Source organism: Babylonia areolata, chromosome 21 (genome assembly GCF_041734735.1).
Source record: "Babylonia areolata isolate BAREFJ2019XMU chromosome 21, ASM4173473v1, whole genome shotgun sequence".
Taxonomy (NCBI): domain Eukaryota; kingdom Metazoa; phylum Mollusca; class Gastropoda; order Neogastropoda; family Buccinidae; genus Babylonia; species Babylonia areolata.
This window is the reverse complement of record NC_134896.1, coordinates 3542542-3555252: the sequence shown is the minus strand read 5'-3', so window position 1 is coordinate 3555252 and position 12711 is coordinate 3542542. Positions and strand designations below refer to the sequence as shown.

Below are 12711 nucleotides of genomic sequence, written 5' to 3'. Positions count from 1 at the left end.
GAGTTCAGCAATGAATGCGTGGAAAACTGGTTTAACCATATTAATTCTACACACACACACACACACACACACATTCATATATATTTGACCATAAAACTATCAAACCCAAAACGTCATCTGTTTTCGTTTTATCATTAGTGCCAAACAATTTCAAAACTGAGGGACAATTTTTCACAGTTTTCACATATTTCTTTCAGTTTATTTTCATAATAATAATGCTGCACTTCAGCTTCTTCAGTATCACAAAATTAGATTAATTTGTCATTATCAGTCACACCCATCATTTTTAGGATTTTTTTTTTATCTCTTCTTTTTTTTTCTCTTTTTTTTTCTTTTTGTCTTATTGTCTTTTTTTCTAGCAGAAACTGCAGAACTCTTTCTTTTTCTCCCAGGAGGGGACTAAATCAGTAATTACCCACATGTTTTTCTTTTTACATAATAACTGATGTGTGCATGGTGATAAGTGAAGGGTGTGTTAGTTCGTTTGTTTGTTTTTGTTTTTTGTTGTTGTTGTTTTTGCTGACGGGCATTTTATTTTAAGTGAGCCTAAAGAAAATTTTCTGTTTTTGGTTGAAGCAGATAATAAAGTATTTTGAAATGAACTGAAATGAATTAATTGTTAACAAAGTTCCTAAGTTTCACAATACTGGATGAATTTCTCGGATATTATTGGACACTAGGATTCTATGGAACAAACAGTTTGAGCTGAAACCATTTTCATCTTTATTTCCTTCATTTTCTTTGTCGGTTTTTTTTTTTTTTTTAATTCAATCTCTCAATCAATTTGCGTATTTAGGTTATTTTCCCATTTCATTAGGGCTCTCAGATCACAATATGTTGCAACAGTAATTGATAGTATGGTTTTCTTCCCGTGTTTATTCCACGTACTGTCTGTAGTGCCTTACTGTCTTTATCACCGTTGCTGTTTTTAGGCTGTATGTTTCCTTTTTCCTGCGTATTATCTTATTGCTTGAGGACAACTTGAAAAACTTCAAGGAGTTCACTTGTTTCCTATACGTCCTTGAAAATTCTTCATATTCTAATAATTGGCCTCCTTCAGTTTGAATAGCATTTACAAAAAAGTGTGTGTGTGTGTGTGTGTGTGTGTGTGTGTGTGTGTGTGTGTGTGTGTGTGTCCATGCTTTACAGTGAAAACTTGTTGATTTTAAACTTGTTATTGTAAAAAAAAAAAAAAATAAAAAAAAAAGAAAAAAAGGTTCTTCTGCAATTTCTTCATTCTTTTTCAGTTCTACTTGAGTACAGAATCTGTCATAAGCACCATAAACATCTCTCCAAAACTGATTACCTCTCTTGATAAATCTTTTAGAGCTACAGTTGTTTGATTTATTTATTTCAGGGTGTAAAGTCCGTAGTACTTTCTAGTCCTTTTGAAACGTGCAGTCAGCATTTTTCGTACTACCCAGGATAGTTTCAGTGCTTGTACAAAAAAGCCTGTCTGTATGGAACTTCACAGTAGATTAAAATTTAATTAATTAATCTCCCCCCCCCCCTCTCTCTCTCTCTCTTTCCCCCCTCACTCTTCCTTCCCACTCTACCCTCCATCCATCCCTACTTCCCTCTCTCTGCCCAATTGTTATAAAGTACATGATGAGTCTGATTTATTATGTCCACTGTGTAAGAAGGGGAAGGAAAATGAAGTGCACTTTGTTCTATCCTGTCCTGTTATGTATGACTTAAGAATGCAATACACACCGTTGAAATTTTTTAAGTTCCCTAGTCAGTTTAGATTATCGCTACTTATGGCATCTACACACGAACAAACTATCAGAAATTTCTCAATTTATCTGTACAAAGCGTCTAAGCTTCGATCCACTCTTACGTCGTAAAATTAATTTATTAAGCTTGTGCCACTTCTGATGACACGATTACTTTATTGAGTTCAGTTAAATAGGCGTGTGTTATTTATCTGCTGTGTACTACTTAGTTAAGTGTATACCGCATGACAAAGTATGATATTTGTCTTGCTTATTTTATTCTATTTTTTCTTCTCACATGTTTTTTTTTCTGACACCCTTTCATGAGGGGCAATGGCTTATATGAATAAACCATTCACTCCATTCTCTCTGCCCAACTTTTTCTTACATCTTTTCTCTTTTTTTCTTCTTTTTTTTAACAACAGATTTCTGGAGAAAATGGCATCCTTTTTTTCTGAATCATAAAGAACCCGAGACCTTCTTGTTGCATGTAGCCCGCCCAGTGTACATACACAGTGTTTCTCAATCTGCCTAACTGGGCGAATCAGCACTATTTTTTTCTTTATTCCCTCCCTCCTTCCTTTTTCCTCCTTTCCCATCTCTGTCTCTCTCCATTCTTCTGTCTCTGTCTCTCTCCATTCTTCTCTCTCTCTCCATTCCTCTGTCTCTGTCTCTCTCCCTCCATTCCTCTCTCTCTCTCCATTCCTCTGTCTGTTTCTGTCTCTCTCCATTCCTCTTCTGTCTCTGTCTCTGCCCCACGCTATGCACCCGAAGCAAGTTGCGCTTTCCCTACACTGAAAGCAGTAGTTCTATAAATAGCGCGCCGCGGTACACAGCAATCCTAGCGTGCACACGTGTCACGAGGATTTGGCCAGGTCAAGTTGACATTTTCGGATAATGGAGGGGAGGAGGGGGAGGTGTGGGGATTTGGGATGGGGTTGAGGGTTAGGGGGTGGTGGTGGTGGTTAGTGAGGGGGAGAGGGGAGGATTGAGGAGGGGGTTAGGGGGTGATGGGGGTGGGGGTTAGTGAGGGGGAGAGGGGGGGATTGAGGAGGGGGATTAGGGGGTGGTAGTGGTGGGGGTGAGGAGGAGAGGGGAGGATTAGGAAGGGGGAGCGGTTAGGGGGTGGTGATGGGGGTGAGGGGAGGATTGAGGAGGGGGTTAGGGGGTGGTGGTAGGGGTGAGGGGTCGCGGTCAGATAAGGGAGGGTGGTGGTGGCTGTGCATATGCACCCCACTGTACAAGCTCGTGTGTGTGTGTGTGTGTGTGTGTGTGTGTGTGTGAGGTAACAGAATGGTGAAGACGCTCATCTGCCAATACAATGTCTGTGAGGGTCTGGGTTCGAATCCCACTCACACCCTTTCTCCAAAGTTGGACTGGAAAATCAAACTGAGCGCCAGGTAGTTGTTGAAAAAGAACCCATGGTTGGGAAAAAAAACAACAACTTTGTTCAAGAAACACACACACACACACACACACACACACACACACACACACACACACACACAGATGTGTGATGTAGCCGACATGGATTTGTCTTAACGCCGTGACGCCACCTTGAGAAAGTGAAAGTGAAACTGCGTGTGAGTTATATCAAGGCTGCATGTGGCGTTGTACCTGTGTTCACACACACACACACACACACACACACACACACACACACACACACACACACGCACGCACGCACACACAGACACACACACACACACACACACACACACACAGATAGATAGATTGACAGAGAGAGAGAGACTGAAGACTGAAGATGTTTTATTCATAAAGGCCATAGCCTCTTAGAAGGGGGATAAACATGAAAGTCAAGTACAAATACACAGAACGTTCAAGATGTTACGAAGGCACTTCGACGTTTAAACGCTTTACACAGATAAAGAGTGAATTGTTTAACAAGACTTTCGTTTGTAGATGACATTAACAAGACGAGTTTGAATAAACAAGGTTGTCTGAAATATTTTTCTGGAATTAATTGTTCTCTGATATCTCTCAATTCTGCACAATCTAGCACAAAAATGGACTTCATCTTCATTTGATTTGCATAACGGACAAATAGTATCAGAAATGTTAGACTGTCTGTAACGATACCGATGGACAAACAATTCAGAAACACCAAATCTAAATTTGGTCATTACATGCTTCAGATGCCGGTCAACATTCATAGACATATAAGTTGTTCAGAGAGAGAGAGAGAGAGAGAGAGAGAGAGAGAGATTATTCTATTAATACATCGCTTGCCACCTAACACCCAACTTTCATACACTGTACAATGCAAGAATACAAAGAAAGAAGGAAAGAAAAAAAAACCGTGTGTCAAGCTGGTGTTGGCTACTGTGGTCTTCTCTCAACCCGGATCCATAGAATTTGTGGCCAGTCCCCTCACTCTCTCTCTCCACCCTCTCTCCCATGTACTCTGTGTGTGTGTGTGTGTGTGTGTGTGTGTGTGTGTGTGTGTGTGTGTGTGTGCTGTGCTATGTACAGCTGGCCAGACGACAGCGATACAGTGGTCCCATGACATGTGTGATGTGTCCTTATGTGTGTGTGGGTCTTCAACACCCGCATTCCTCTCCAGCCCAAAAAGAAGCCTTCTGCTGTATTACTTCTTGACTAAACTGCGGGAACTGATATAATGAACAAATAACAATAATGATAATGATAATAACAATAATAATTAGTATAGTAGTAGTAGTAGTAGTATAATCATACGTTCGACACATCAATCAAGGCTTATCAAGTCACACGGGGTTTTAAGCACACACACACACACACACACACACACGAAGAATTAACCCATCAATGCTGGTACAGTGATAGATGTTGTCTGAATTCTAAATGACCGGATTCTATCTTCCGTACAAAGTGAGCATGAAGCTGTTCATCACTGAACACATCCCCTTCATCGCTAGCACTTTTCTTGTCTGTCTTATTTATTTATTATTATTACTACTACTACTACTACTACTACTACTACTACTTTTTTTATATTATAATTATTATTTATTTATTTATTTATTATCATTATTATTATTATTACTACTACTACTACTATTTTTATATATTATAATTATTATTTATTTATTTATGTACGCTAACAGTTGACTTCATCAAGTTTTTGCCCCTTATACATATTATTAGTAGTGGTAGTAGTTATTTTTTTTATGTATTTATCTATTATTTATTCACCCCTTATTTATTTTTTTATTTATTTATTTATTTTTTTTTTCTCAAGGCCTGACTAAGCGCGTTGGGTTACGCTGCTGGTCAGGCATCTGCTTGGCAGATGTGGTGTAGCGTATATGGATTTGTCCGAACGCAGTGACGCCTCCTTGAGCTACTGAAACTGAAACTGAAACTGAAGCTATCACCTGAGGACTCATGTCATCTCGGTATCCAACATCGAAAAAAAAAAAAAAAAAAAAAAAAAAATGGCACCGAGCATTTTCATACTTTTGTCCTGTCACTTGGAACAAACTTGTCTACCGAAATCATCATGCTGAAAACAAAAGCTGAGCTCAAAGTCTGGCCTCAAAACGCATCTGTACAATTCTGCTTTCATGGATGTGTTGACGTGTGTGTGTGTGTGTGTGTGTGTGTGTGTGTGTGAGAGAGAGAGAGAGAGAGAGAGAGAGAGAGAGAGAGAGAGAGAGTACAATAATAAGTATTAAGAGTGTTTGCTTGAATGTGTGTGTGCAGAAATACACACTGGAGTTTCCATTTCATTGTTTAAATACATGTTTCTACCCGTTGCTTTTTGTTGTTGTTTTTCTTTTTTCTTTCTTTTTTTTCTAACAACTGCACAGCAGAGGATCATGTTTTACATGGAAATGTGCTAAATAAAGTTTATTATTATCATCATCCTTCATCTTGTTTCTTCTGATTATTATTATCATTATCATTATCAATACTGTCATCATTGTGAATTATTATCATTATTACTATATTACTATCATTGTGAATTATTATAATTATTACTATATTACTATCATTATCACCATCATCATTATTGTTATTATTATCAGTAGTAGTAGGTGTGGTTTTTAAAAGGTTTTTTTTTTTTTTTTTTTTTTTTTTTACATGACTCACTGACTGATATGCTACAGCTGTGTCTGCACAAGCTGAAAAAAGGGAAAACAAAGAAAGCTGTCATCACTCCTGAAAGTGACTGTTTAACTCACTCAGTACGGCCAGTCCTCTCTTCTCTTCTACACAGACCCCTCGGATGTCCAGTGGGTGTCTGAATGACCCAACCTTTAGCTTCCGTCGTCAGAATTGTGGTATTCTTTGTCAACATTCACCTCTTCACCTCTAAGAGCCTTCCGCTTGCAATATTTTGATGATGGTAATTGGGGTGAAACGCTGTTAACGTCGTCTCTTTCGCCGTTCGTACGGAAAGAGTTAAACCACTCCACGGACTGGGCCCAAACACACTCCCCTTGGAGTGATTTCAAGGCAGGCAGTTGTACTTTTTCCGCCTACGCCCCATGTTGACTCCAATCCATTTTATGTGTTTTTTGTTTGTTTCGAGAGAACACCTTCAGTTTCGATATAGAAATGCATGTTACTACATGGATTTTGTGTGTGTGTGTGTGTGTGGAGGGGGCGGGGAGGGGGTGGGGGGAAGGGGGAGGGGGCTGGGGGAAGTGGCAGGGGGAGGGGGGGGTCAAGATTAACCGGGAGTAAGGGGGGAGGTCATTTTGGGGCAGAATTTGAACGCCTCCATTCCATACCCCTACAGGACCCCAGTAGTAGATCCCCTCCATTTAATTCCTCCCCATGGTGTTATTTTGGGGCTGGTCTAACACCCAATCCACTGGTGTTGGAGTTCACGCGGCGCTGACCCCGACTGCTGACTGTGGGTGTGGAACAGACAGCAGCCCACACTGACTCATCCTGCACTGTTCTGGGGCCTGGACTGGACGGAGTGTGGTGGGGCTTGTGGGAAATGAGCCCCACACTGCTGTTTTCACCACTACTGCAGGCCCAACAGTCTGTGCCTCCTGGTCACACTGATAAAGATGGTGATTCTAATAACTGATAAAGATGTTAATTCTAGTGACTGATGAAGATGATAACTGTTTGGGCGTTGAGACCTCTCGAGCTAGCGCCTCGTTGGAGTTATCTCAGACATGCCAAAGAACGACTCCATTGTGTCAACTGGGGGGGTGTGGGAGGGGGCGGTGGGCATTCAGGGCCATCACAAGGGGTGTGTGTCCTGTCCGTGTCTGTCCACGAAAGTGTCTTGGCCCGGCACCAGCTGTGAAGGGAGGTTTTCACAGAAAGGGGAAGTGAGTAATCCACTGCAGTCGTTGCCACGTATTGGGTCATTAGGCTAAGTGTGTGTGTGTGTGTGTGTGTGTGTGTGTGTGTGTGTGTGTGGATGCACAAGGGTGAGTGTGAATCATCCTGACACAGTGACGTGGGATCATGAGGGGGTATAGGATATAGTCAACACAGTGTGTGGCTGCCCACTGGACAGGACGCAAAACACATAGCGGTTAAAACTCCAACACACCCCATTGAAAAGGAAAAAAAAAAAAAAAAAAAAAGAAGACGCCTACTACTGATAACAATAAAAGTCAACAATTTTGTTTCCTCGTTTAATATCTTCAGTTGGAAGTGACTTGGTATGGTTCACACTGAACACACTGAATATCAACCCGTTTTTATTACCACATTCCTTTGACGGGGTGAGGGAGGGGGGAGGGAGGACAGGGGTTTCAGACAGTGCCATTAGTCAAGTCTTCTTGCAACCCAACATGTAATCAACCACACTGCTGGCCGGCAAACTATATTACTGACTAATTTACCAGCTCCAGGCGTAAAGCACCACAGTACAATAACCAACCAGATTGGTGGCCAGCAAACTATGTCACTTACTGACTAACGTACCAGCTCAAACCACCACAGCACATTACAAAACAGCAATCAGAATGCTGGTCAACAACAGCAACAAAAACAACAAAAAGAAAAACCTGGCACCTGCCCAACTTACATACGTGCATACACTTTGGGCGTTATTTTTAGATATACTGGGTAACAGATATTCAGGATGTACGCTGAGGCGTTAATAGCTCGCGTGCGTGCGTGTGTGTATGTGTGTGTGAGTGAGTGCCTGAGAGAGAGACGGAGACACAGAGAGAGAGAGAGAGAGAGAGAGAGAGAGAGAGAGCATAATGCATGTCTGTGTGCAAGGTAGATGTATTTATCTATTCATTCTGTATCTCTGAACAGATTTTCTCCGAGATGTTCGTGTTTGTCATTGCCCAAACTTCACGTGTCTCTCGTAATTTCACGTTGAGACAGACCTTTTTCTTCACAGGGTTAGTGGCAAAGGCTGCTAAATTAATCTGTTTAAAAAAAAAAAAGAATAAATAAAAACGAGTGGGAAGGGGCGTGTGGGATGGTGGGGTTTGTCTGGAGGGGGAAGGTGGCAGAATGGTTAAGACGCTCAGCTGCCAATACAGAGAGTCCGAGAGGGTGTGGGTTCGAATCCCGCTCTCGCCCTTTCTCCTAAGTTTGACTGGAAAATCAAACTGAGCGTCTAGTCTTTCGGATGAGACGATAAACCGAGGTCCCGTGTGCAGCACACACTTGGCGCACTGAAAAAGAACCCATGGCAACGAGAGTGTTGTCCTCTGGCGAAATTACGTAAAATGAAATCCACTTTCATAGGTACACAAATATGTAAGCATGCACTCAAGGCCTGACTAAGCGCGTTGGGTTATGCTGCTGGTCAGGCATCTGCTCAACAGATGTGGTGTAGCGTGTATGGATTTGTCCGAACGCAGTGACGCCTCCTTGAGAAAGTGAAACTGAAAACTGAAACTGTCTGGAGGGATGAAACAGGCCTACACTCCCAGCCATCTGTCTCGTCATCTGTACTCTGCTGTCGTTATTTGCATCTTAATTCGCCCCCCCCCCCCCCCCCCCCCCGCACCCTCCCCCCCCCCTTCCACAGTCCTCCTCTCTCTCTTTACTTTATTAATATTTTGGACACCAAGGTCGACTGCGCTATATCAATCATCAAAAGTATTTATTAACTGGGTCACAGCTGAATCGCCATGAATAAGTCCAGACTGTGTATGTTTAATGATACTATTGTGGGATAATGATACACATGTATATGGATGCGTTTTCCTAGTACTTTACACAGCTTAATAATGAGATAGGACTGATATGAGCACAGCTCCCTTTCGCCCTTTTTATGTAATGGAGTCATATGTGCGATTTTCCACAGCAAAGGAAATAATAAAATACTTGTTGTGTGCTTTTCTCCCTAAAAGGGAGCTCAAAGCGTTTTACAACAGACATCACACACACACACACACACACACACACACACACACACACACACACACACACACACACTGCACACGCAATAACAAAAAAGGAAGAAGAAAAAAAGAAAAAAAAAGATCTGACGCACAAAAACATAAAACAGCAAACCTGCCTTCATCAAACACTGATCAAATAACCTGGTTAGTGCTTCAGATAAAATCTAGGCAGATGCAGTTAGTAATCTGTTATGGATTAGATACGATCCAGCTGCTTTATTTATGTTCGTGTTTGTAATACCTCAGTCACTTTTGGGATTTTCAGCTTACTTCAGTTATTTCAGTTTAACCTAATGTACCGCGTCTCGATCTACGAAACGAAAACGTAAAAATTTCGATTCTCCTTCTTTAAGAAAATCTTAATAAAGTCTCTATAATCTTCTTAATGAATCCAGTTTACTTCCAAATAAAACCCAATCAGATATCAACCATCATTCTGCAAATAAATCACCTGTCAACCATTTCCTATCGATTTGCTAATAAATACCACGGGACGGTACCCATCAATTTGCGAATATATCTCCGTCAGATATCAATCATCGGTTTGTAAATACACATATTTTCTCGCGTCAGACTTACCGCTCGCGCGCGAAGAACTATGTGTTGTGTGTCTGGAAATGGAAGAAGAGAGAGAGCGACAGAGTCAAACAACATACAAACAGACAACACGCAAGAGAGAGAGAGAGAGGGGGGGGGGGAGAGAGACGGGGGAAGGGAGAGGGAGTGGGAGAGAGAGAGAGACAGACAGACAGACAGACAGACAGACAGCAGGATTCCGACAGTAAGACAGGCAGAGAAATGGAGTGTATGGAGGTGCATGGCGGTGGAGGGGGTGCGGGGAGGAGAGGGAAGAGAGAGAGAGAGGGGAGGGGTAGATAATGATGGGCCACAAGGGGGTGTTGGGTGGGAGGACGGATAGAGCCGTTTGAATGACAAGGAAGAGCATTGAATGGGCGGGAGTCATGCGGTGTCTTGTTTTACAATAAACGAATCAATCAATGGTTTACAATTATTAATAATAAAAAAAGAAGATATTTTTAAACACCCGATTATTCATATTATAATCGTTCAGGCAAATCTCTCTCTCACCTCTCCCCCTCCACCCTCACACACACACACACATACACACACACACACACACACACATATATATATATATATATATATATATATATATATTCATTTTTTCTCATACATGTCCCCCGCCCCTATCCCCCCTCTCTCAAAGAACCTGTTCCATTGGAGGTCCATTACAGGAGCGAAGAAATGTTCCGTGTGTTTTGTCAACCAGCGAAAATCTTTAATCGTGAGTTCAGACTACAGATAAACTCCGACAGAATTTGTGGCAAAACATATGCTGCTTTTTTTTTTTTTTTTTTTCAAACGATAGTCTTCATCTGTCTCTCTATCGTCCCCTCCCCTCCCCAGTCAAGCAGCTGTTTTAGGTGTTCTTAAATGAAATCAAAATCAAAATGGAAACAACGTCTAATGAAAAATTGTCCTTTTTTTCTACCCCACGCCAGTGTTTTTTGTTTGTTTGTTTGTTGGTTGGTTGGTTTTGTTATTTCCCCCCACAATTTGTCTCCGCTTCGCCCCTCCCTCCATTCCAATCCCCCACCACATGTGTGCCCATTAATTCACGCAGCCTGCCCCATATTTATGCAGTTGAACTTGACTCGGGGGGGGGGGGGGGGGGGGGAGAAGGAGGTGGGCTTTAACTTGAAAGGCCGCGAAACGCACACACACACACACACACACGCACACACTCACACACACACAACGCTCGCGTGCACACACCAGCGTGGGTAAAATGGACTTCACCTGCATCAGTTTGCATGCAGTTCTCGTTCGCCAGTTTTGAAAACTCAAAACTCCTCGTTGCTATTTTGGACACTGGTGTAGAAACAACACTATGATGTTTTGGTCTCATTTATTTCAGTATTTTCAGAACTTTGACTTCGTCCCCACCCCAAAGCCAACCAGTACCCACCCGCCAAGGGGTTCAGAAGTTGTTGTTTTAATGTGTTAAGACATGTCAGCACACACATCTTCACGTATGCGTGTGATAAACATTGGCATGAAACTGTAAATGGGAATGAACCGAAAATTGTCATTCTCGCCTCCCCGCCCCCTTGCCCTCCCCCCTCCCTCACTCTTTCTTTCTATCCCTTTTCTTAGAATCTTGACGTTTCAATTGCCACACAAAATCCAAACTCCAATCCAGTGTATTCTTTTCCATGAACTGCAAAGCATTCACGAGTCAAGGGAGCAGACGAACTTTTCGTCACGTGCTAGCTATCGGCTAAAAAAGCCAAGAGGCATTAGTGTGAGTCAGGAATTGATTGCAGGGAGTCACTTCACTTCAATACTCACCAGAGTCGAGGGTTTTTCTCTGCTGAGGTCTGCCCTGCTTCCTTCGAGACGACATGTTGCAGAGCTCCTCATCCACACGGAATCTCCGTCACGATTTCACTTTGGACAAAGAATAACAAGCAAGATGGCGGCGCCCTCAAAGACAGACTGTGAAAGGCATCACCAGCAGTGCCTTCCCTGCCCTGTCACGGCTCCTGTTGGGTCACACACACTGTCAGCGTCATTCACAGCACGCAGTCATCAACCTTGAAAAAAAACACATGACAGCGGTCAACTGTCACAATGACTGTAACTACCACAACCTAACTCCAAAACTGATGAACACGCCAATAACATGAAACTTTTTTTTCTGTGTGTTTTATTTCATTGTTTTTTTCAGAGGCCAGTCTCCAGTGAAGAGGAGAACCAAAGTGACCGCCTCCTACGTGGGCGCACTGTGAGAGTGCAGACCAAGCCCACTGGCTCTTCCTACCTCTGTGTACAGCTAGCTCCTCTGCTGTCAGTTCGGACACGACAAGCACACTGTCTGTACCTCACAGCACACACTGCACACTGCAAGCCGTGTGACCGTGGCCGTTTTCTGAAATGTGGGCAATACCCCGAGTTGATCCCGCTCGTCCACTGTCCCGCTGGCCCGGGCCGAACAAGGAGGTGACCTACTGTACGGGTGACATCAAGCCCGACAGAGCTGACAACAGCCCCAGCTACCACCACTACCCACTCGCCTTAGTGCCCCGTTGGGTTTGCGGTCAACTGATGCGTGCCAGTCAGTACTGTGTGTGTGTGTGTGTGTGCTGCGAGTAAGTGACCCAGCCGACCGGCCCAGTCTATGTTCCGTGGAAGGGGGGTGAAAGGTTGTGTAACATTTTTGGACATTAGCTCATGATTACGTGTGTAACAGTTGGCTCGCTTCTCTGCCGCCCCACGCGCAGCACAGGCTCTGAGTGGTGTTTTTTTCCCTCCCTGCCGCCGTGTTGTTGTTGGGTCACACTGCTGACAGGGACAGTGCACGGCTCACTATCGATCTCTCGGATAAATCTCGAAAAAAAACACCATCAGTCGTCGTCAAGGGTTGAGTAGGTAGCCACGAGTGGTGAGGCCCCCTTCCCTCCCTCCCCCCCTCCTCCTGTGCCGACTCCTCCTCCGCCTGCCCATTTCACCCCGCGCCGAGTTGGGCGTTGTTACTATTTTGAGCCGGCAGCCAGGTCATGTGGGCTGTGTGTGTGTGTGTGTGTGTGTGTGACGGTGTAGTGGTGGGGAGGGAGGAATGGCGAACT

The 12711-nt window shown here is 43.2% G+C and overlaps 1 protein-coding gene across 1 annotated transcript in view; it reads right to left on the bottom strand.

Moving 5' to 3' along the window:
* LOC143296217 (BCL11 transcription factor A-like) overlaps positions 1-12383 on the bottom strand; it is an 87001-nt gene extending 74618 nt beyond the window's left edge. The window contains 1 exon segment of the mRNA XM_076608036.1: positions 11435-12383. Within this exon segment, the coding sequence (XP_076464151.1) occupies positions 11435-11489 (55 nt within the window). The 5' untranslated portion in view covers positions 11490-12383.
* Positions 12384-12711: the final 328 nt, after the last annotated feature.